Source organism: Toxotes jaculatrix, chromosome 6 (assembly GCF_017976425.1).
Source record: "Toxotes jaculatrix isolate fToxJac2 chromosome 6, fToxJac2.pri, whole genome shotgun sequence".
Lineage (NCBI taxonomy): Eukaryota > Metazoa > Chordata > Actinopteri > Toxotidae > Toxotes > Toxotes jaculatrix.
The window spans coordinates 24991961-25016809 of NC_054399.1; the positions used below are offsets into that span (position 1 = coordinate 24991961).

Below are 24849 nucleotides of genomic sequence, written 5' to 3' on the forward strand. Positions count from 1 at the left end.
TCTTGTGAGTCAGATTATTTCAAATGTGATAGAAAACATGAGCAAACAGACCAGGACTGTGAGGCAAACGTTCTTTACTGAGCTTCAGAGCTTAGATGGTGCTTTTTGGTTTAGAAATCACACACTGATGTCTTGTCCTCAGTTTTCTGTAGATTGGACAAAGCACATTCTAAGCTCTGTCCCCTGTCAAACACATGGCCTGATGAAGCTGATGATGAAATGCTTGTTTTCGGACTTCAGTCTGCAGAGACTCTGCATAATGAAGCTGTTTAAAAAGGCTAATGTGAGTCAGTTGAAGTGACTCATTTCTTATCTTGTCATTCCAAGGTTACAGCTTTGTCAACACTGTACTGCAGATGGTGTTCACAGTCGGTGACAGAGGGACACCCCCACCCTACCACCACCGCCACCCCCACCACTGCTGCACGCTGTGAGTTCCCCTATGGTGTTCTGGAAGGAGCTGGTTTCTTTTGGTTTCTCAGAAACCCTCTGAACCAGTTTAACCCCCACATTGAGAGGACAGATATTCAGTCACTGACATAATTGATCCCCAACCCCTGATCTAAACTGGATTCTAACCTGGGCCTTAAAACCAGGTCTGAACATACAGTCAGTCCTTCAGGGTCTTCACTGACTCTGCACTTCTGAGGTGTAAAACTCAAACTGGCCCCCACAGAGACAGACACACCAGAACACATACTGACAGCCATACCAACCAACACACTCCTCAAGTAACCATCTATGTTCCTCTTCCAGCTTCTTTGTAGCACCACACAAACATTTCACACAGCACCCAAACCTACACACATGGCACACAAGTACATGGACACTCTCTCATCTTAACAGCCCACTCTAAAATGAACAGGGAACCAGTTCAGAGATGATTAAATGGGGTTTGGTACAGTTGTGTGTCAGGACAGATCAGATTAGTCACACACATACACACACACACGCACACACACACACACACACACACACACACACACACACACACTCCTCCAGGATGAACCACTCAGGAATCAGTCATTTCTCCTTCAATAATTTATTGATCAATAGAAAACATCAGCAGGTGGATTCACTCATATATTAGCTCTGGTTTGTTTAAATACTGGGGTGACATCAGTGTGCACCTGTGTGCACTTCAACTGCGTCACTTACAACAGGAAATACTACAACATGACGTCTAATGCTCTGCATCTTGGCATCAGTCTGTGTGTGAGCAGAACACCTGCAACACCTGCGGTTCAGGTGGTCCGGAGCTTCAGGTGCTGCTCCTCAGTTCAGTCATTCAATCATTCATTCGCCGGTTCAGTTCAGTCACGTGACATCCAAGTGCTGTCAAACAGCACGTGACGTTTCATTAAAAATCTTCCCCTCTCAGCAGCTCCAGGACCTGGAGCCTCCTACTCAGTCCGGTCCGCTTTCACAAGCCGTCCGGTACCGGTATCTCACGCGCCCCTGGCCAACTCAATCCCCCAATAAGGCAGCAGGTAGGCCCTGGTTCGGTCCGGTCTCTGTCTTCACTCAAACGCCGTTACTCCTCTTCTGCACGAGGACGGCAGTTTGGACTATTTCCACACTTTCTCACCGCTCCGTAGCGGTCTGACTCGGTTCGGCTCGGTCCAATGCGGCTCAGCGGTCCTGCAGCTCCAGGCAAGGAACCCACTGGTTCCTGCCGCGGCTCTCCTTACAGAAGCTGCTGACGTCCTGCAGGGCCTGGCACTGCAGAGGCTGCACCGGAGGGTTCTGAAAGGAGGATGGACGGTTAGGCTCATTCATCTATCTGTCTACATTTACAAATATGTTCATTGTGCAAAAGATAAATGTTTCACCCGTTTTGAAAAATACTTTTAAGCAACATTAAAGATTCATTCAATAGCAGCGCTGCAGTAAACGCGGAGATGTGGACTTACAGTGACCAGGATGCAGTGCAGGTCTCGGGGCTCGTTGCCGTTGCTGTCCTCGGTGTCCTCCTCCTGCAGCACCTGAGCCAGCCGCCTCATGCCGGACAGCCGCAGGATGTTGATGTCGTTGTCGCAGCAGAAAGCCTGAAGCAGCGTGAAGTGGATCTGCAGCGCAATGTCATCTTCGTCCTCCTCATCAGTGGCGAGGATGCACAGGACCACGCTGTCCGGATCTCTGTAGGACAGGAGGGCAAACCCAGTTAACATCAGCACCATCACGTTGTGGTATTAGAGGATAAACCGGTGCTGAAGCGGCGGATAAGAAGTGAAACTCATACTTACACATTCATGAGTTTGGCGGACTCGTAGACTCCCACAGTGACACAGTCCTGCCGCTGAGCTGCGACCAGCAGCTCCTCCAGAGCCTGAGTCACCGTCTCCATCCTGCAGAGACACAGAGGCGGTTAGAAACATGAGCAAACCCGGCGGAGCGAGCTCACAGAAGCTGCACAGACCCTGACTGACACCTGCACATACACTCTCAGATTAACGTTGTTAAAGATGACCCAGGATCAGGTCTTACACCCTGCACTCAGACCTGGACTCAAATGTGATCGTGCAGCCTCGTGCCTGTGCGCAATTACGCATCAGTCACGAGCTTAACGCAACAGAAACTTACTTTTTCTCGGTGCTGTTGGATCCAACCACTTCCTCCAGAGTCATGTTTAACTCAGTCAAATAATCCACAAGATCCAGGATAAGAAGAAATATCCACAGCGCGGAGAGGCTGCTGTCCCGTTACAATTCCGAAGTAAAGTCCCAACAAGCGGTAATCCAGATCGGTACAGAGTCCGTTGAAAAGAGGAACAATTCAGGGATTAGTCCGTGATCTGTGAGTCCGTGAGTAAGTAAAGACAGCTCTGCCTCCGAAAGCCGAAACTCCCCGGTTTTATTCTGGCTCTCCGCAGTGGGCGTAACAACGCGCGGTCTCTCGACCTCTCATTGGTCCACCGCTGTCAATAGATCCCCCGTACTCTGCGCTCATTGGCTAAACGGGCAGCAGACGTTGGAGATCCCACGTGGGTGTTTTCGGAGATTCCCCCGCTTTTCCCTCCCCCTCCCTCTCCCAGTTTGTTTACTGGGAGTTGTTTCTTTCTGAGTGGAGGAATTTCCTGATACTCGTCCCCGCGCCTTCTCCCAGCTCCCAGAATCTGTTCCTGGTGCAGGTCTACGGGGGGAGGGCAGCAGAATCCACCCGGATCACAGCCGAACGAAAGCACGCACGCACACAAACGCACACGCACACACTGAGTGAGCGACAGAGAGAGAGACAGATATGGCCGATGCATAAAGTAATTATTTTTTAAAAGGAGTCTGGTTCTTGCAGAAGTTCAGAAGGGAAGCTGGAGCAGGTGACCAGCCCCGTGCCAGAGCACGAGCGGGGGAGCAGGGCAGGTTCAGCATTGTGTAACAGGCCTGGCTGTGGGTTGTGCAAGAGGAGAGTCAGAAATAAAGGATGAGAAATGATTTGCACGAGGTGGATTTCAGGAGAAACTCAGATGACAGTGGTGTTTGTCTGCACAGTTTCTATTCTGAGCTGCAGCCCGGCCAGACCTCCGTGACAGAGGCGTTCATTTGAATGAGTGCACATACGTTTCGTATGTTCACTGCACATGTAAAGATCACAGATGTGTGCTCTTATCCTCCCTTAATGATCAGACGCTGCAGACCTGGTCTACACTGTCTGCAGTGTAAAACCAGGTCTCAGACGCCCCCTATCGGCCCACTGCAGCAGTAGTGAAACCAGCAGGACATGTTGGGACACGCCGGAGTTTAGACCATGACTCTCTGCAAAACCGGTTGCCTGAGCTGGGGCACATGCAGAGGGGGAGTCCTGGAGAGTCCTTAGGAAGGTTTCAGGGTTCATCAAAAGGGGATTTCAGGCCTGTCAAAGGCCGCTTTGCTGAGCGGTGAAGAAGTTTTGGGGAGTTCTGACGGTTTCTGAAAACAGTTTCATGAATCTTTAAAAGTTTTGGAGTTGGTCCAGGGAGTTTTCGAGGTTTCAGGGAGACTTTAAGGGACTCTGGTGGATCTTTGAGGGGTTTGCTGATGTGAAACCGAAAAGAAAATAAAATAATTTTGACTTATTTTACGATTGAAATAATTTTAATATTAACACAATGATGAAGTTTAAGGGACTGAAGGAATGAAGGATTCAGGTTTTGAGTCCAGGAAGCTTTTGACTAAACGTTCTGTATGATAAGGATCAGTCCCAGAAAAATGTGTTCAAACTGATGGTTGAAATGCTTTCTTAAAAACCTGCAGAAGAAAACCTGATTTTACTGATGGACTAGATCTTCACCTTATCCTTACAGGGCTGTTTATTTACCTTCACAGAGCAATGGAGACAGATGTTTCTGTGGTCTTACTGCGCCCCCTGCTGGTCAAAGACACTTCATACAGGACGACTTTCATTCTCTTCATTGCTGCAACACCTGGTTCAGTTTATTTCTGAAGATATTTTCTTTTTAAATTAACTGCCCTGTTTTATTTTTTTCCATTTTTCCTTTGATATTTTATGACTCATTTTAAACAGCTTTTCACTCATTTACTTTTGAATATATTTATGTGTTTATGAGCTTTGTGTTTTATTTTTCCTTTTCTCTGCTGTGCAGCCAATAAATGGGACTGAGTGATTCAATGATTTTCTGATTTATTTATTTATTTATTTATTTTGCTGCATGAGAACACATGGACTTGGAATTATTTTTTGGAAAACACCTTTTAAAAGTGCCACACTTATTTCTGTAATAGTGAAAATTTCAAAACAAAACCTTATTTCTCACTGGAAGAATTTTTTTCAGCCTCAAAACCCCTGAGGGCCTTTAATCTGATGGATTCAGTCACATGAGTCCATTTCATTTCAATCAGGGATCATTTCATGACTCATTTCACATTTAAAACACCATGAGGAAAATCACTCAGTGACTCATGAGTCCTTGATGTTTACACACTGACAGCCACATGAAGTGTCATCTGGATTTAATGGAGGAATGAAACACATTGAAGGATAAATGAGGTGTTTTAGGGCTGATTGATTATTGATCACAGGGTTGACATCAGAAGTTAATCAGGCTCATTAACGGCCAATCACAGCTTTTATTAATGAAAAGTGTGAAGTGCTGATGGGATGTAAATTGATCCCATGACCCATTGCAGCTTTGATGAAATCAATCAGTGATCATGATCAATACCTTGGTCTTAAACTCTCTGGGATTTTAATACGAAACTACTGATCACATGATGCCATTGATACAGTGTTAATGGCTTCACTGATGACTGATTGGAGGATCACTGTTCATTGATTTATTAAAGTTAACAAAAGAAAGTTTCAGGTTCATCAGAGAAATTTTTCAGCTGCAGAGTTTGGTAGAAACTCTGCAGCTGAAAAATTTACTTCTTTATAGAAAAGTTTTGAACAAGAATATTTTATACTAGTCTCCAAACATTTCTGCAGGCTCTTAAAAATGTTTTAGAGGAGTCATATGAGGGACTTCCAGGTATATAAAAAAAAAGTGTAAGAAGATGAGACTTAAGTTTGAGGAGCTTTTTAAAAGGCTTTCTCTACTTTATGTACAAATACAATTTAAAGAAATGTTTGGGTATACAATTAACATTTAAGAAGGTTTTAATGTGTAAAAATTCAGTTTTAGTGGTTTCAGTGTTTTTTCCAAAATTAAAATTGAAGAAGCTTTAAAGTTTAAAATAAAGGTTTGAGGTGGTTTTTAGGCATAAAACTTTAGTTTAATTGGTTTTAAGACATAAAATGAAACTTTGATTAAGGTTACATTTAATTTGAAAGAAACAAGATTGAAGATTTGATGACTTTCAACTTTAAAGTTTAAAGGACTTTTAAAGTAAAGCTAGATTTCAGTTTGAAGGTGTTTCATGTGTATTTTTCCTGTTATTGTAAATTTACTGCAGAAAATCCCAAATTTCACAAATAAACTGAAGTGAATTTCAGAATCCACAAACCGACTAATGACAGCTTTAATTTTACAATACACACATCAGCTAATATGTGTGAGTGTATGTGTGTGAACTCTCCTGCTGGTTTACACTCATCCTCAGTCTGCAGTTTTTCCTGCAGCTCTCAGCCTCATTTCCACCTCACACGTCCTTAAATCACTGTTTTTTTCTTCACAGTCTGGTGGTTCATTTAGAGGACTGATCACTGCTCCTCAGAATACACTGTCTCTGTGTTCTTGAGAATGTTAACTGTGGGGTTCACATTTTCATCAGCCTGATTTTTTTTTTTACTGTCAAACAATAAACATGGAACAAATTCTTAAAGATTTCTGTTCTTCTCTTGACACAGACTTTAATTCAAAAATGTTTTAATTCAAACTTTGAACAGACTTTAGCTGCTTGTGTCTTTGTCTATTAGCAATAAATTCTTTGTGAGGAAACTTTAACTAAAAACTTAAACTAAAAAGTTTAACCCAGACTGAGCAGAAACTAAACAGAGGACAATGATGTTAAAGGACCAGTCCATTCTTGTAGAATGTTACAGTCTCTTGCAAATTGCAAATTTAAATGAGCTTACATCAGTGAAGGCCGTTCAGCAAATCCTCAGCTGCTGTTTAACATATTTACTGGGTTTTTCTTTTCAGGCTGATTTTGATTTCAGGGTTTTTTTTTGTTTTTCCACATTTCAACAACAAGCCAACATGAAGTGCTTTACAAGAAACATTAAATACATTAAGACAAAAAAAACACACGGCGATATGAAAAAACACAGATTGTATTCTGTTGTAAAGCTGTGTTTTATCAAATTACAGAAAACCTCACTATGACTCCACCACAGGAGAACTGTGAGGCTTTTCACTATCAATATTCTCTTCAACAATTGGTTGATTGATCAATGAATGAAAAGATTCTGAGTGTATTCAAACTGAAAAACTAGGAAAAAGCCACGGTCTGTGGAGAAGAGAGAGAAGCTTTTACTATTGAATTTTTGGCTCAAGCTATCAATCAGTCATCAATATTGTTTCCACTTAATTTTCTTTCAGTTCAGTTAATCGATTCATCAACTAATCATTAAGCTTTAGGCTGCTGGTTGGTTTCCTGAGGAAATAATGAACGTGACATTTAGAGTGGGGGTCAACAGGGGGCCCCCCGCAGGGCCTCTCCAGAGCTTAATACCACAAACTACTGCTTCACACCAGGAAAGCTTTGCGTCTATTACTCTGGTCTGCAAACGAATGAATTTGATATTTATTAATCAACGTTTTTTTAAACAACATACAAACAACTTGACGTTCAAATAAAGTGTGCCACATCACAACAATAAACTTCTTTCTAAACAATAATAAAATAAACTAAAATTCCTGAACGGGTTAGTGAAGGTTATGGTTCATTAAATTTTCTCTCCACTCTGTGAATCTGTGGTGAAAGTTCAGCTTCTCAGTCTGAAAACACACTAAAAATGAGGACACCTGTAGCTTTTCATCGTTCACATATGTAAATAAAAGGCGCACAGTTCCCAAGTAATGTTTTTCCTTCTGAAATGTGGAGGGAAAAGGTTTATTTTGAAATTTTTTTATCAAACGTCCGACCGGAAGCGCTCTCTTCGGACCAGGTTAACTTGACAGGTGATGTTGGTGACTGATTATCGCGGTTAAATCTTTACTTTTGTGAAATTATAGTTTCTTTTGTTTTGTTTTGATGTTTTTTCTTTTTTTTTTTTTTACGGCCTACAGCAATGATTGAAACAACAGAAATCATCCACGGAGCCGTGGGGCCGGTACGTGTTTATTACTTAATTAATAATTTGTGTTCATTGAAAAACGACCGTTAGCCAGGTAACTTTAAACAGCTCGCTGCCGAGTTAGCCACACATGTAGCGCTTAATCAGCACAGTCAAACGGAGCGGTCGGGTTATCTGACGTTTCCGAGGTTAGTTGGTAATTTTAGGTTTCGCTTAGCTTGTTCATTAACTAAGGGGACTCATCACTGGCTAACTCTCACCTGCTCTCCTGCAGGTGGAGTCCGTTTCGGCGGCTGTTACAGAGGACACCTCCCTCGTGGAAACTTTTGAAGACACCCTGAAAATATCACAGGTACGTGTCAAAGGTTATATATTTACGTTCTGTTGCAGACATAAGAAAATAACTAGCTACTTGTGTAACTGTAAGTTCCCCGGGCTGTCAATAGGCAGCGACAAAACTATAAACAGCATTTTTCTGACAGAACACTCAACCAAACTCTATTCAAAATTCTGGCTATTTTGAATTGCCGGCCTTATTAAACTTTGACTATACGTGATAAAGAATGACCAAAGGCTTTTACTGGAGGTTCCTTCAAAATTTTATGTTTTAATTTTATGTTTCTATTTTGCAATATTTTATATGCAATGATGTGTTTTCATTCTGGATTTGTGTCTGTGCAGGATGTTAAGCTGGCAGAATGTGCAGCCTCAGAGGAGATGGGCATCACAGAGAAGGAAGACAGCTGGCAGGACAGACAGACAGTCTGTCCATCTGCAGCTGAAACCTCCACCTCTGAGCCAAAGGTAAGGACTGCACAGACAGGTCAGGATAGGTCTGTAAAGCCAGTTCTTATATGAAGAACTGGGCTAACCTGTTGGATTGAAGGACCAGCATTTGTTTCCATTTTCGTGTCTTTTCACTTGACAACTTCGTCTGATGTATCTAAAAAGGTTTTTTTTTAGTAATTAAACTCATCATATGATCACTAGTATCAAAAAATCCAAGTAATACCCAGTCCTGTCTACATGCAGTGATTCAAACTGTCAGGTCACATCTCTCTCTCTCTCTCTCTCTCTCTCTCTCTCTCTCTCTCTCTGTCAGTGGGTGGTTGGAGCTCAGTGTCAGGTAGTGTGGTCAGAGGACGGGCAGATGTATCCAGCAACGGTGGTGTCTCTGGACAGAGACCGCTGCAGAGTTTGTTTCAACGGCTACGGTAATGAGGAGGACGTGGAGCTGAGCGTGCTCCAAAGACCAAAAGCTGCACCGCCCACACAGAGACAGAGCTCTCAGGTAACGTCCATCTCGCACCACCCATGTAAAATGATTGGCTGCTTTCTAGGACTTTATTGGCCAGTCGAGTAAATGAGAAGATTAAATCATTGTTCTGATCATGGAACTTCAGCTCAGATTTTTAGCTTCTGACTACGGACGCCACCTGATGTCATTAATTAAGCCCAGATCTAAAATTCAAACTGAGGGCCCTAAAAAACACAAAATATCTTGTTGGTGTTCATGTTTCAGGAATGGAGGCGTGGTTCTCGGTGTCGGGCAGTGTACTCAGAAGATGGTCTGGTTTATCCGGCTGTGGTTCTGTGGGTCAAGGGTCAGCGGTGCCGTATTCGATTTGACCACTACAACAACGAGGAGGAACAGGATGTCAGCAGCCTGCTGAGCCCTGATGAGCTCCATGGACGAGGCAGAGCTGCCACCAAGGTAAATACCTGGAGCAGGACCTGGGGCTCATATCAAACCTGACTGAAATGTGTCTCTTGTGTTGATTTTCCACCACATACTGTAACAGTTAACCTTTACACCAGGTCTCAAACTCAGATTGGCTTAGGGCCAGGTATTATCATCTCGTAGGAGGGCCGTAGGAGGGTGATAGAGAGATGTTGTTGAACAAGCTCTTCTTTTCTGGACGTAGAATATCAGTGACTAGTAGCATGCAGATCATTCAGGAGGATTTCCTGCTTTGGTGATGAACTGACTCACCATGCAACCTGCTTCAGCTGCAGCATGGTTTTACTTTCTGACAGAATAAAACCAATCAGAGACAGTTATCATGTGTGATCCAATTGCTGTTCAGCACTTTGAAGGCCACAGAACATTGAGGGATCTTGAACGCCTCCTGAAACATTTGATGGTTCCTGACAGAGAATCATGTGTGTGGATCCAGCAGGGCAGCAGCTGGAAGTCAAGTTCAACCAGCAATCACTTTGACTGGAGGAGAGGGGAGAACCAGGGGGAGAGAGGGGGAGAGAGGAGGTCAGCATGGAGGGACAATCAGCAGAACCTTTCCTGGGTGAGTCTCCATCAGTGGTGATGAGGACTGGGAATCAGTGGTGCTGAAGATGATTCAGTGTTCAGGAGCATTTCTTCAGGTGCCAGTGGTATGAAACGGGTGAACCTGGAGTTTGAGCTGAGCTGATTTATCACATTAAAGGTTTTTAATGTGCAGCACAGTGAATCCATGCTGGAAATAACCACAACTAATGATTATTTTCTTCATTAATGAATCAGTCTTTTGATTCATTTAGTCATGTATAAAACGTATGAAATGACAAACAGTAACAACAAACGCTGCTCGTATTTTCCCAGAGCCTCAGGTATCGTCTTCACATTGTTTGAATAAGAAGTAAAAAGGGATTTCATTTAAGATCATCCAGTTAGAAGAAGGAGCCACATCTCAAATCACTTTTTCGTATCCAGTCATGGTTTCAGCTCTGCTCTTGCTTTTTTTTTAAGACCAGTTGTACTGTTCTCTCCAGTAAAGCTGTCAGATTGTATTTCTTAAGTGTGCAGAGGTTTTTGTTGTCACAGATATTTGACGTGATGTATTTTTTTTTGTGAGCAGGTTAAAGAGAGGCCCAGTCATCAGAGTAAAGAGGAGGGAGAAGCAGCAGAGAGGAGGAGAGGACACCAGCAGAGAAATGAAGCAGAGAAACTGACCAATAACAGTTTCCCTCTCTTCCCTCCGTTTCCTCCTCCCTGTCAGTCATCCTCAGGGGTAAAGCTGACTCAGTAACACTTGTTAAACAGATGATTCATGTGGTCATTTTCTCTGTTGATCAGTCTGACACAGCGTTTCTGTCTCCAGGACCCGCTGTCCTTCATCCCTCCTCCTCCCCCTCCTCCTCCCTGGATGTTTGGAGGGAGAGAGTCCGGTGGCTCCCCGGGAGTCGACACCTCCTTCAGCACCTTGATGCTCTGGTACATGTGGGGTTTCCACACCGGCAACTACATGGTCAGTATCAGGGTATAAATGGGTATACTCTGAAATGAAGCATGTTAAATGTTAATGCTGAAACTGTACAGCCATCCAGCTGGCAGACACAACACAGACGCAACTTCAGATGGCTTTGACAACATTGGCCCCGTTGTCTGTTGTTACACACACACGTTTGTCCTCTTGTAGATTCCATGACTCAAGTCCCTTAAACCACTAGCAGTATTTTCTCCTGTGTGATCCTCGGGAAAGTAACTTGTTTCAAGGCAGGAGTTGTGCAGCTTCCAGTCGTTGCCTTTGTAATGAATGGTCAGGCTGATGTACTGTTCGGAGGTTCGGCTCGACCACATGTCTGTCGTAGAGGCAAAAAACTCCATCGATGACAGCGTAGCTGGCAGTTTGTTGCGGCATGCTTCATACATCGCAGGCAAAGATGTCTTTTCTACCCGGGACGCTTTTTCCACTGTCTGAATTGTCATCATATCTTTGGCCAAACAATACGTGACCGCGTCCGCAATTTCCTGCCACCCTCTGCTTTTTTTAATTCAACTAGCGAGTGTCCAGCAATCCTTGGCTGTGCCATCTGTTTACTTTTGGGCCGCTCATCACTAGCTGCTTGCATCTCCTCCTCACGTGTCTTCATAGCCTGATTGTATTTGGCCGAGTTGGTGTGTGTGTTTGTACTGATGTGTGTAAATGTGTTTCAGGCTCAGCAGCTGTTCAGGTCAAGCTTCAGAGACTGAGGAGGGAATCACAGCTCGACATCACAGGTACAGGTTCATTCATCCTCACCGGAGTTCACACGGTGCTTCAGTGAGCTTCCACATGCTCATCAGTTCCCTGATACAGGAATCAGACTATAATCAGGTGCATTATGGGAAATGTAGGATCCAGTGTTTTTGGACTCAGGATATCTCCACCTTTTAAAACTCAGTCTTAATCCATCAGGTTTGACTTATCCTCAGTGACTTGGCACCATTAAGAGGAATTTTTCCCTATGACGAGTTCAGAATCTGAAAACTGAGTGACTTTGTTCGTCTTACATATTTATTTATTTATTTTTTATATACATTTTTACTTCCTGCTTTAGAGCCAGAGAGACTTACGGGACAAGATGCTGCTGGGACCATCATCTTTCAGCCACAGTGCAGGTGTACATTTCTTTTTGTGATATTTTTAAAATGCCTTTGTTGAGTTTGTGGTTGAATGTTTTCACTGAAAGGCAGTTCTTCAGTTTGTGTTGAGATGTTCAGAGATGTTTGCGTGTGAAATGTTTTTGGTTTGCTTCTGAACAGAGCGTCAGTGTCGCTCAGTAAATCAGTGAAAACTCTGCTGTTAGAAAAATGAAATGAAGGAATTTGGAGCAAAGAGCTCCCTGTGTGTTGAATCATCAATCAAACATTCTTCCTTCTTTGTGTCAGTCTGACAGGGGCCCGAGGGGTCGGGGGGCCCCTGAGCCTGTTCAACAGTCCATACATGGGTTCAGGTCACGTTAAGGGTTTCAGTATATTAACAGGAATGATATGTACTGTACACAGCTCGGAGGTCCTCACACAAATGTGAAATAAATGTCAATAAGTTCAGGGACTGAAATACTTAGTTATACTTCGTTTGTTTTCATGCTAAGAAACTCTGAGTTCAGCTTGATGACACAGGTCCTGGTGAACAGGTGCAGGGAGTCGGGGTCTGAGGAGGCCACAGTTTGTGAACCATGTGTGTCTGTGTTTTTCAGATCACTCAGTGCACCAGCACATTCTCACTGTTTTCACCATCATGTGGTGGGAATGACCCTCTCATTTTAATGAGACGTTGACCTTGTCTGTCATGAGGATGTTGTTAAAACTTCCTGTGACGTGGACGGTGACACTCTCAGACCCTGCAGACTTCTTCCTGTCAGGCTCAGGCTGGTTTTTATTGATTTAGGCCTGTAACCATTAGTCGCGGGCCACTTGGTATCCGCAGGTCTTAAAGTCTTAAAAAGTGTTGAATTCAGTCTTAATTGTCATTAACGAAAGTCTCGCTTCCTGTAGGCAGTGACAACTAAGGAGACGTGTCCTCCGCACAGTCAGTAGACAGCTCCAGGTTTTAGTGAAAACTTAAATAAACTCAGCGTTTAGTGTGACCTTGGGACAGGTATTACATTTCCCTCCGTGTGGTGTTGAACGGGTCCTCTGAAGTCTTGCTTTATTTTGGCGTTGTCCGCCGGGAGCAGGGCAGCGTTTTAAACTGCAGCTGAAAATCACAGATGCTGCTTTAAAAATCAAACTCCTGCCGTCACGTCCTGTTTGAAGGAGCAGAGGTTCCTCTCCCCGCTGACCTCAGAGGTCACTCGGCTCATGGTCTCATTATCAGTGAATAAATATTGGCAAAGTGAGATCAGAGCTGCTCAGATATAAACCCTCCTGTCAGAGATTCTGCCTCAGTATCCAGAGCCACAGCCTGAACCTCCCTCAGCCTCCGTCAGCGTCCCTCAACGTCCTCAGCCCGGTCCGAGTCCATCAGCACCATGGTCAGCGGCAGGATGCTGCTCCTCAGCGCCTCCTGCTGGCTGCTGGTTGTTGTGGGGAGCTGTGAGGAGCTGATAGAGGAGCGATCACCTGAGGATGATGCCATCAAGACACAGGAGGAGAAGGAACTGGTGAGTCAGGATGTGATGAGGCACTGATGATGATCAGATGAAGAGACGGTGGCAGTGTGTGAGGTGCAGTCTGTGGTTGTTGTTTTTTTGGTTCTTTAAATCTTCAGCCTCCGTTTCCTCCACAGATCGAAGCGCTACAGGAAGTTCTGGAGAAGTTAAAGAGCAAACAGCTGCCGTCATCTGAGAAGAAACTCGGCTGGCTTCCTTTGGTAAGAGCGTTTATATTTCATACAACAAAGCACAGTCTCTTTCTTTGTTGCATCTGTTCAGTCAGAGTTTCATGTGTTCTTGGGTTTCCCGTCATGTTGGCACCTTCGATTCGATCTGGTCCCAAATGAAGAAAACAGCTCTGCTTCTCACTGTGGAAACTTCCTGCAGACATGAGTTAGATATTAATATTGTCACACATGAGACTGATTGTCCTGGTGTGTGTGTGTGTGTGTGTGTGTGTCAGTGTGATGCAGGTGAACAGTGTGCGGTGCGTAAAGGTTCGAGGATTGGGAAGCTGTGTGGTTGTCCCAGAGGAACCGTCTGTAACTTCAGCGTCCTCAAATGTCTGTAAAGCTGCGACACAGACATCCTTCAAAATAAAGGCAGGTTTTTAAAAACTCCACTTGTCTGTGTTTTTTATTCTTTAAACGAGGAGACGTGTGAAATACTGGGAACTGTTTTATAAACTTCTGTTTCTTTTCCATTTAAAATCTTCATCTGAAAAGTAACATCAGCGGATAAGTGGAGTAAAAGTGTCAGAATAAAAGTCCTCGTGCGTCAGAGTGGAGCTGAATCACCTCAGTGTTTGAATAAATGTGTTTATGTTAAGAAGCTGCTGAAGTTTAACTCTGAACTTTGACCTTTTAGTAGATCAGGCTCAAAATCTGGAACAAAGAAAACACTGTCTTACAAACTCCTCAGGTTTATTTATCATTAACATATTCACCCGTCCTCTGACCTCCCCCCACCCCGACACACACTCTCCCCACCCCACCAAAAAAAAAAATCAATCCCAAACCAGCATCAGATAAAATTCAAAAAGCTTCTAAAAGTGGAGTTGTCGTCATTCTGCAGTGATGAAGCTTCAAGCTGTGAGTCTGTCGTTTGTTAAACGTCACAAAAGCACAAAAGTCACAAAGACACAGAAAAACTACAAGAGAAGAAAGTGACTGACTCGCACTCTGACCAGGGTTACACCCGACTGATAAAACCTGATCTGGATCAGAGCTTCAGATCAGGCCTGACTTTACAGCTGTGAGGATAAAGAGTGAAGCTGGGGATGGTCAGTCATCGATGATCGATCAGTATCTGCCCATATTCACGTTGTTTGATCATTAACTGATGAGGAAAACTGACTGTCAGCTGCTTGTTTCTCTCCACAGAGTCCAGAGGACTGCTGGTACAGCTGAGAACCAGGTTCCTTTAAAATCCTCCATCCACACACAGACACAGGAAACCAGAGACAGAAACCAGAGACAGAGTAAAATCCAGAGAGTAGAAACCAGTGACAGAGAGTAGAAACCAGAGAGAGTAGAAATCAGCTGTTCCACTCAAAGCAAAGTTTGTGTCCAATCATACGACAGCATGATGATGTCAGCGTCTCCACAGCGATCTGTTTGTTTGTTGCGTAGACAGGAAGTTTGTACAGCAGTCATGAAGTCCGTCCAGGCTCCGCCCCTGTCCTGGACCACAGTGCTCACCCCTGAAATGACTACACGCCACCTGAACTCCTGAAAACACAACACACACACACACACATTAATACCACCACTCTTAGTAAGTCCTCCATTAACACTCTAACAACCTTAAAGCTGCTTTTTCAGAGCCTCAGGATTTAAACTGACAGGAGTGATAGGTTCTCAGAGGCAGGATACTACTCATCAGCACCCCCTGCTGGCTGCTGGTTGTTGTGGGGACTGCTGTGGTCTCTGCTGGTTTTCATTGTGCCTTAGATTCGGAGTCCTGTGACTGTCAGTGTGTTGGGACAGAGGTGTCGTCGGTACTCACAGGTTATCAGATGCAGAGAGCTGCAGACGAGCAGCAACAGCACGGGAACAGCAGCGAGGGTCGAGGGGGCGGAGTTCTTGTTGTTATTGGAGATGGGGGGGCGGTCCTGCTGCGGCGTCTGCTGAGCAGCTTCAGGCTTGGCTTTACACTTCTGACTGTGAATGCACAAACAGAGACGGGGTGAGGGTCCTGATCCTGCTCAGGGACTCAGACCTGGATCTGACTTTGAGCTGCTGTCATCATTTCCATTTTTAGTGGAATGATCTGATATCTGCCTGACTGAGCCTCTGACTGTGAGCGTGAAACCCCATTCATGTGATACCATTATTTACTGTAAGTCACCTGAACAGACTCAGAGAGGGGACATCAGGTTGAGGCTGACTCTCTGCTGGGACTGGACTGTTTTTAAGTCCAGTCTCCAGTCCTTTATTTATCTGACATGAATCTGTTCCTCAGATTTAATGTCCTGAACTATGATGTGTTCTGGTCTTCTTGGCTCATTTGTTCTTTACTCTGAAACATCTGAGCCTCTTGGACAGTGCTCTAGAGATAAAAAGCATTCTTATTAAGTCGCTGAGCGCTCACTTACAGCTGCTTCTGCAGGTGCTGCTGGTTGGCCTCGCAGGCTTTGGTCTCAATCTGAGCTGCCAGCATCTGACTGTGAACAGCATCCCTTATACTGAAGCAGGAGTTGGTCTGGAGGAGGGCCTGGGTCAGGTTCAGCTGCAGGATGTCCATGTGAGCTGAGGATAGAAACACAGACAGACCTGAAAAGCTCTGAGAAGCACAGGAGCCGACACGCGTTCAGGTTACGTTCCGACACAGTTTGACCGACCACCTCCAACATCAGTCTGAAGCTGCTGCTGCTACGCAGACAACACAAACAGTGGTTTTTGTGCAGTGTAAGTACAGAAACACTTTACACTTCACCAAGTTACATTTAGTCTTTAACAGTTTAATACCTGAGCTGGAAGGGCCCCCAAACCTCTGTACAGTTACTGCTGATTATTAAAGTCAGGAAATATAAAGTTACAACACTGACATTAGAACAGAGGCTCATTTTAATGTCTGTTTGCTGCAGGAGTTCGATTCACTTCTCTTCATTTGAGACACCTGAGACGACTGAGACCAGGTCAGATCAAAAACCTTCTGTTTAGGTAACTACCATTTTCTGTTGTTTACAGCCTGATGTGGTGATACTGTTGACTCAAAGTTATCCAACACAGCAACAGTAACTAAGGAAGGGTGGGAACACCTTGTTATCCGAGCCGGAGGAGGTACTGGAAGTTCTGATGACAGCGTGTGGTACTGAGTAAATCCAGTAGAAAATGAGCAGAGTTTGGTTCAGGTCTGTTATTTACTTATAAGGAAACATTCAGTCTTATCACGGAGCCCACTCCCTGCCAGCTCCTCTGTTTTCTCTGCTTCAGTTTGTTTATGTGCAGATTCTGATTCAGTCCCAGAGAGATCACTGCCAAAAAATCTGCATCTGAACCAGTTACTGAGTCCAAGACAGAGTCCTGAACAGAATCCTGGACTGAGTGAAGAGATCAGCTGCTGAGGTCAGATTATTTGTTTTATTTGATCTTCCTTCATCAATTTTCTGAGTCTGTCCACACAGGATCGTCTTGAAAGACATCCAGATCTCAGGGAGACCAGCTGTTTAAAAAAAAAAAAAAAAAAGGATTAAAGTGAACTGTCAAGAACCACGTGTCCTTTCAGTGGACAGATCTCCTTCATTTTACTGTTACTGAATCTGAAGAAAACTCCTGATCTAAAGTAAGTCTGACGAGTTCACATTAAACAGTGAGTGATGTTTATCAGAGCCGGCAGCTCCCTGTTAATACAATGCTGCTCTCATATCTCCTTCATACAGGAACAAATCATTTCCTGACTACCGTTCCCAGCAGGAAGTCACCTTCATTAAAGTGTTTCTCCACTTCCCATCAGGCCACTGTTTGAGCCCCAGCGGTGTCTGTAGGGTGTTAGCATAGGAAAATGCATTTTCTCTTCCTGCAGAGAAACAGCCCAGCAGCTCAGTTTGTCTCACATCTTTCTGTACGGACAGTGTCAAACCAGACAGAGACACACCAGTAATCTTCATGTATTTGTATTTTTGAAACATTTTTTCTGTTGTTTTAATAAGAGACTGAACTAAGCTGCTGTTGAGAAGAGCTTTGATCATGACTTTAACTCTCGTGACAAGAGGAAGCAACATCTTCTAATCATTCAATTATCCATCAATAGATCATTTTCCAATCACTTCTCTTGTACTTAGGTTTTTTATGAAGATGAAGAAGACCTGTGATGATTAATCAACCATTCAAATAACCTCTTTTCATTACCAATTAATCAGCTCATTGATCGATTTAATGTTTTAACAAAATGTTGGAAAATGCTCGTCTCAGGAAAAGGAAAAGATGAGTAACATGAAACAATGGTCAGGAATACGCAATGAAAATCCCGGCTGGGAAAAGTTTCGGGAGCTGGACTTTGTGACCATGTTGAGTTGTGTGAAGTCGAGCAGGAACTCCCCCTCTTAGCGCTCACGTTAGCATAGCACTGTGATCCTGACATCATTACAGGGAAACCCACATACCAAAGTCCTGACTGAGTCCTGCTGTTTGTCCCAGGCTGCTGCTGGTTACACCAAACATTTTCCACCAGCGGCCGAGGTCCAGGCTGCAGTGAAGGACTACAGACTAGTTTCCAGTTTCCTTTATTTTATTCCAACTTTCCTTTCCTTGCTTCCATTCCATCATTCCTCTTTCCTTTCTCTCTTTTTCATTTTTCTCTCATTTGTTTCACGAATCCTCACTTTCTTTCCCTTCGTTTTTATTTGTTTTTTTTCCTTCCTTCAATCATGAGACTCAAGCATCAAACATGTTTTTTTGTATTTTTTCTTAGACCTTCTTTCCTTCATCCCTTCTTTTATCCCTATCATTTTCTAACTGCTTTCATTCTTTATTTCTTTCCTTCCTTTTCTCACTGGACTAAGCTTCTTTCCATCTTTCTTTTTGAGCTTTTCCTTTGTTTCTTTTTTGTTCCTTCCTTTTAAATGATCTTACTTTTCTCCTTTATTTTATTTAATCAGTTCTCTTCCACTGTTCCTTCCTTTGTTCATTATTTCCTTCCTTTATTTTATATTTCATTTTTTCTTTTCTACTTGTCACATTTTTTTTTTTACTTACTCTCAAAGCAGAGCAACACACCTTTTTTTTTAAACTGACCGATGGTGTGTTTATTTACTCTGACTCACACGTTGTCAAGGTAACAAGGAGGGAAATCCAGCTAAGAGTACAGTTGGTGGCTTTCCTGAGAAAGTCTCCTTTCACAGCAGCGATGGAGGTTTTCCTCCAGAGTGATGTTACCTTCCTGCAGGCTGAGCTCAGCCGTGAGGTTTGCCTCCGTCAGACGGAGCTGCTCGATGGTCTCCTGCAGGACGCTGATGTTCATGGTCAGGACGACCTGCAGCACGAAACAAACACACACACGTCACTCTTTTTTTTCTTTCACTCTTTTTCTTTTTAAAGTCAGTCATGCATCACAGACGACACACATTATTTCCAGCACTGTAATGTCTCGTTATGAAGTGACGGCTGATTACACAGTGTGAACGCTGCCCAATAATCTGAGAGAAAACTCTCAGATGTACAACATCAGAGCTGTGGCCTCCTCCACAGAGACATCTTCACTGTAAACTGTTTCAGCAGCCACATTAGGACATATCTCTCTGTCTCTGCAGCCGCTCAGTGTTTATCTGTCCTCTGGTCCAGTACCGAGCCTTCACCGATCCCGGTCTGAACTCTGCAGAGACCAAATGTTTCTGAACACGGGGACCTTTAACCTGCTCTGAGTGACGCTCAGCTGGGCCGTGCTGTGCCAGGCCATGCCAGGCTGTCTGCTCTCAGGGCTGAGGCTCTGACTGAAAGCAGGACGGCTCCGTCTGAGAACAGCTTTCACAAACATTCCTTTCATCCAACGCAGCAGTTAAAGTTAGATCAGCAGAGTCCAGCACTAAAGGAACAATCCAAACAAATATCTTCACCCTGAGAGGCACATGCTACCATGACAACCGCAACAGAATATGTACAACATAACATGTACTACAATGACAACTTATACTTAACATACTCGCACAGTTAATAGCAGCAGTGCTAATGTACTGAGCCGACAGTGTTCAGAGGTGAGTGCTGACAGCAGAGCTCCTTATTACATCAATTCATCATCAGTACTGTGACATGTCCAGACCATCCATTTTACTCTGAAATCAGGTCCCAGTGAACTGTCTGATCACCTGGAGCTGCTCAGCAGGAAGTGATGTACAGGAAATGTGAACAGGAAAAGTGGTGAAAAAAAAGCCCATCGCTTCGTTCTCAGTATTTGCAATCAGTGGCTGTGTGCTGGTGCTGCTCTGTTCTAAGGAAAAAGAAAAAAACATCAAACCACAGCTTCCTGTTAACTCACACAGAAGGAAACTGAGGGAGCCACCTCACAATAATATAAAAGACTGATTACTGAGAGTGAAGGTAAAGCTACACCCAGACTACAGCTACACCCAGACTGTAACTGAGTTGCTCCTGAATGGTAGATAATGCAGGGATGACATGAACACATGGAACCATATCTGTATCATGCTGTTCCTTTTGTGTGGTGCAACTTCCTGAAGAACTACTGGAAACCTCTTCAAGGAGGTCTTTAACCTCCTCAAAGACTGCCAAAACCTCTTCAAGGACTCCTAGAATATCCTTAATAATCACAAAATCCCTGCCAAGGGCCCCTGTAACATACTCCAGGACTAACAGAACATTATCAGAGACACCTTTAACCTCCTCAAGGATCCCAGGAACCTCTTCAGTGACTTTTAAAAATGCACCTGGACTGTGCTCAAGGACCACTACAACTGCGTCAAAGCCTGCTCCTGGAACACAATCCAGGTCCAACATCACCCTATCAGACAGACAGATTATTTGGCCAGATGTATGTAGACATTCCCTTTTATTAGCAGCTTCAGCTGCCTCAGACTCTAACTGCACCATGAGAGCTGTTAGGCCTCCACTGTACCGGTTTCAAGCACACTGCAACTGGACTGTTGAGTAGACATGTTGTCTTGAGTCATGCTTCACTATCTGGCAGTCTGATGGATGAATGTGGTTTTGGAGTGACAGTTGTAAAGCCTGGTGAAGGAGGAGTGTTATACTCTGAGTCCGTTTTCCTACAGCTTACAGTGATTTTTCCAGCTTTGTATCTACAGTTTGTGTTTGTCTCTTTCCTGTTTCACCATGAAAATGTCCTCATCCACAGAGTCAGCTCCATAAAGAAAAGCTTCTCCCAGTCTAGTGTGGAGGAACTCACCTTGTCTGCACATGACCCTAACGTCAACCCGAACATGAGCCAGACCTGATCACCAAAGTCAGTGCTGGACCTCACAGACTGAAACCAGTCAGGACAGCACATTAATAAGCATGGAGTCACAGTCACGTGTGCAGCTGTTCACATACTTTTGGCCATGTAGTGTAGATACATAGCTTTATTCTATTTATACAAGTCCAGAAATAGTTTCGTTTTTTGCACAGGAAAAAAAATATAATTCAGCCAGGTCAGGCGGGTCAAAACCAGCCTGTGATAAACCACATTCTGACACGGTCCAGGACCTTTATTCAAACAAACTGTCCATTAATGGTTAACCTGAAACAACTCCAATAAAACTGGAGAAAACATATCAAACAAAACCAAAAACCACATCCACTCCCTGAAAATATCACACAACACCTGCAAATATCGCGTGAGGTTCCTAAGTTTCACAGCTGAGAGCACAGAGCTTCAAAACTGTTCTCCAACTCTGTTACTGTCACTGATTTATCGTCTGTCGCAGGTTTCACAACACAAGCAAATATTTTAGAGCCAACAGGACAAAGTTAAAGGTAAAATATCTACCCAGCATGCAGTGGGTTAACGTGACCGCTGCCTGCTCTGAGGTCAGGTGATACAAACTGACACTAACAGCAGGAGGTGGAAAACACAACTGCTCTAAACTGAAAAGCTTTTATTTTGTAGGACAGGTGCAGTGGATGATTGTGTTGGTTTCAGGTCTGCGTACAGACAGAGCAAATCCTGAGTCTGAAGTTCAGTTAAACAGCAGCGGGTGAACACAGGAAGTGGTCAGGAGGCACAAAGAACGAAAACTAACTGTGGCTCTTCTCTGAAAATTTCCAGTGCAGTGTGAATTAACATCCTGTGGCTGCGGCCGAGGACGTCAGGAGACTCACACTTAAAGTCAAACGTCAGTCTAATACCTGCTAATGAAAACCGAGGGCAGCTGGACTCGATCAAAGACACTTGAAGGCATTTCATTTCTCAGTTTCATCTCAGATGGATCTCTGAGGATGGTCACGTGATGAAGGTGTGCTGACTTTAGTATCTACAGCTCATTTCAGAGACATATTTAATCAGTATATATTTAAATATGACAGCATGTTGACATCAGCAGCTCAGCTGGACTCTAACCATTATGCTTCAACACACCTGGGAATGATCTCAACTCAAAGCTCCACAAATTAAAACTTTCAACTGCAGAATCTGAACCGTTTGATGAATATAAACATGAAGTGAATCCTATTCTGGGCTCTGTGTCAGAACCAGCACTGACCGGTCGGCCATCTGGACTGTATCTGTCTATAGGTGGACTCTGAACTGGTCCAGCACTTCACTGGTGACGATTCACAAGACCAAGGACTGAGAAACTGTAAAGGCTCATGAGCTCAGTGACTGCTTCTCAGTGGAGTGACGGAGTCAGACATCCTGTCACGATACATGCATGGTCAAAATGCAACATTCACCGAGAATTCTGGGTAATGTAGTACCCGCTAACAAACAGCCAAAGCTTGGTACATGTCTGTGAGCAGGAAAACAGCATTTTCTTTTCCAAGAAATACTTTGTGTACGTGCACACTGTCTGCTGTTTTTAAAAATAAAGGCAAGATCCAAGGTCATCCACAACCCACAGACATGATGCCAGAGTTTCCCTCCAACAAACATACGTGTCCTAAATATCCAAGCGTCTACAGGATGAGCAGAAAGAACAAGTCGGAGAGTCCGGAGGGAAGAAGTCAGACTGAGGAAAAAATAAGGTGCAGAGAGGGAGGGAGGAGTGGAGCAGAGGTGAAGGAGAGGAGGAGGAGGAGGAGGAGGAATGAGTCAGGATGAACCACAGGAGGAGGAGGAGGAGGGAGAGAGCGAAGGCAAACACTCACTTTTTCCAACCAACAACTCTGAGAATATGAAGCTGGAAATGTTGGAAGCAACTAAACCAAAGCCTCTCTTCAGAGTTTAAACACTGAGGCTGCAGGGAGGGAAAAACTGTTCAGAGCCTTTACACAGGAGGGAAAATAAAAAAGCTCCCAACATGGAAACAGAGGAGGGAGGACAGGACAGAGACGTTCACATCAGAAACACTGGTGTTAACAGAAACAGTAATCTATTCAGAGCTGACCCCAGGTCTGCAGGTTTGCGCTGAATAGTTAGAATTTGGTTTCATAAGCTGAATGTCTCTAGACTCTGAGTCTGAAATATAAAAAGTCAGAGATGACGATGATGTGTGTAGATGTTATTTATTGATCTCTGTGAGTTTCACTTCTTTCTGAGGACACATGGAAGCTGTTAGAGCATTGGTGAGGAAGGCGGGGCTGCTTTGGTTTGAAATTTGGCAGTTCAACTGAAAAAGAGGCTATTTTCAGTTTCAGTTTTTAAAAAACAAAACCATGTGTCCTTAAGAGTCTAATCCTCATCCTTCTGTCTCCTGAAACAGCGTCTCCTGTTCAGGGTCGTTAAAGGACAAATTTGGTGATACTGTTCTTCTAGCCAGCTCTGACTGTCTCCCTCTAACAGGTCTATATCTGATCCCTCTGATCCTCGGAGCCGCTCTGAGATCCATCAAAACACAGCAGTGATCCACAGTCACACTGGCTCACATGTTCCATCATCACCATCAACACACACACACACTGTAGTTTATTCTGACTCAGTCCCACACACACACACACACCATCCTGTTGCCACAAACACTGACCATAGCACCAAATGTGGATTAATCCGCTGCTGAAAATAGTCCCCAACAAACTAAGTTTTTCACGGTGAAAGCAAAAATTCAACATGATCAACACCGTTCCCAACCAACTAACGACAGACACGGAACAGAACCACACCTCATGACTGAAAAGCTTTCTGGGAAATTTTAACCCAAAAACAATGAATGACTCACTGGAGTGTAACAATCCGCTGGACATTTCTATTCAAACTTCATTTCATTTTATTATGAGATTTTACAGCACACAGAGTGACGTCTATTTCAGCATGCACCAGGTGAGTGGGAGCGGGGTTCACCTGAAAGTCTGAGGTCTGATCAGTGACTCAATACAATCTCACACCAGCTTTTAGTGAAACTACATTATAATGATATGATTACGTGATGCAACTGTTTTTGTGCAAATTCATGATTTCAAGCAAACAGTTATTCCTAATTCCTAATGAAGGAGAATTCTCTCCACACAGTCTGAACTTCTTCCCTATTAACATAAATAACTATCGAAGCCTGAATCTGAGACTGACTTGTTCAAAGAGCAGATTTTCTTTTTTTTTTTTTTTTTTACAGTGTGAAACTGCATGACTAACTCAGTCACTCACGTTTTCCTGCCGGCACTCCTCCAGCGAGGCGTTGGTGGCGTTAAGGTGTCCCAGCAGCAGCAGGATCTCAGCTTTCTGTTGGGCCTGCACCTCCCTCTCCTTCTCCACCAGCTCCTCCAGAGCCACCTTGTTCTTGTTCCACACCACTTTGGCCCCCTCCATCTTCTCCGTCACCCCCTGCAGTTCGGCGCGGCACTGGGCTGAGCCCTTCCAGTCCGGAGACGTCGCCCACACCACAATGATGATGAGCGAGATGATGGACCAAAGCACCAGCAGGGTGATCACCAAATTCTTCACCGTCTGGGACGACTTGGAGGAGGCAGCCATGGGAGGGCACCTGAAGAGGAGGAGGAGGATGAAGATGAAAGTAATGAAGATGAAGACAAGCTGTGGAGCGAGGAGCTGCTATCCGTGAGGCTCACAGGTTGTAGTGAGCTAGACTTTCCCTTCAGGCTGGGCTAGAACACAGGGAGGGGCTCTGTCAGAGGGTGACAGGAGGACGGAAAGCACTCGGCCACGCCCCCTGCCTCACCCCCTCCCCACTCCCAGTCCACCACACCACCTCCCACTGCCTCCCCACCTCAAACCTCACCCTCCTGCTCCTCCCCATGTCAGTGTTATCGTGCGCAG

At 44.2% G+C, this 24849-nt stretch overlaps 3 protein-coding genes across 3 annotated transcripts; 1 reads left to right on the forward strand and 2 right to left on the reverse strand.

Moving 5' to 3' along the window:
* Positions 1 to 1026: 1026 nt before the first annotated feature.
* Positions 1027 to 2836, reverse strand: LOC121183764 (growth arrest and DNA damage-inducible protein GADD45 beta-like). The gene is made up of 4 exons (XM_041041003.1): positions 2584 to 2836; positions 2247 to 2348; positions 1914 to 2139; positions 1027 to 1746 (listed from the first exon to the last, which is right to left on the reverse strand). The coding sequence occupies exons 1-4, from the start codon at positions 2625 to 2627 to the stop codon at positions 1633 to 1635; spliced, it is 486 nt and encodes a 161-aa protein (XP_040896937.1). The 5' UTR covers positions 2628 to 2836; the 3' UTR covers positions 1027 to 1632.
* A 10571-nt stretch (positions 2837 to 13407) lies between these two features.
* LOC121183592 (cocaine- and amphetamine-regulated transcript protein-like) lies at positions 13408 to 14101 on the forward strand. The gene is made up of 3 exons (XM_041040738.1): positions 13408 to 13539; positions 13665 to 13748; positions 13994 to 14101. The coding sequence occupies exons 1-3, from the start codon at positions 13408 to 13410 to the stop codon at positions 14099 to 14101; spliced, it is 324 nt and encodes a 107-aa protein (XP_040896672.1).
* A 178-nt stretch (positions 14102 to 14279) lies between these two features.
* Positions 14280 to 24668, reverse strand: si:ch211-1a19.3. Its single transcript, XM_041041073.1, has 5 exons — positions 24220 to 24668; positions 18909 to 19005; positions 16127 to 16280; positions 15538 to 15692; positions 14280 to 15260 (listed from the first exon to the last, which is right to left on the reverse strand). Coding segments are annotated over exons 1-5 (735 nt in total). The 5' UTR covers positions 24547 to 24668; the 3' UTR covers positions 14280 to 15258.
* Between the last annotated feature and the right edge of the window lie 181 nt (positions 24669 to 24849).

Excerpts from the sequence above, each read along its gene's own strand:
- LOC121183764 (XM_041041003.1), bottom strand. The coding sequence starts at position 2,627 with ATGACTCTGGAGGAAGTGGTTGGATCCAACAGCACCGAGAAAAA. Across the intron at positions 2,349-2,583 it reads TCCAACAGCACCGAGAAAAA|GATGGAGACGGTGACTCAGG; the intron begins GTAAGTTTCTGT and ends GTGTCTCTGCAG. Across the intron at positions 1,747-1,913 it reads TGCACTGCATCCTGGTCACT|AACCCTCCGGTGCAGCCTCT; the intron begins GTAAGTCCACAT and ends TCCTCCTTTCAG.
- LOC121183592 (XM_041040738.1), top strand. The coding sequence starts at position 13,408 with ATGGTCAGCGGCAGGATGCTGCTCCTCAGCGCCTCCTGCTGGCTGCTG. Across the intron at positions 13,540-13,664 it reads CACAGGAGGAGAAGGAACTG|ATCGAAGCGCTACAGGAAGT; the intron begins GTGAGTCAGGAT and ends TTTCCTCCACAG. Across the intron at positions 13,749-13,993 it reads AACTCGGCTGGCTTCCTTTG|TGTGATGCAGGTGAACAGTG; the intron begins GTAAGAGCGTTT and ends TGTGTGTGTCAG.
- si:ch211-1a19.3 (XM_041041073.1), bottom strand. The coding sequence starts at position 24,546 with ATGGCTGCCTCCTCCAAGTCGTCCCAGACGGTGAAGAATTTGGTGATC. Across the intron at positions 19,006-24,219 it reads AGGAGTGCCGGCAGGAAAAC|GTCGTCCTGACCATGAACAT; the intron begins GTGAGTGACTGA and ends TTCGTGCTGCAG. Across the intron at positions 16,281-18,908 it reads TGAGCTCAGCCTGCAGGAAG|CTCACATGGACATCCTGCAG; the intron begins GTAACATCACTC and ends TTCTATCCTCAG.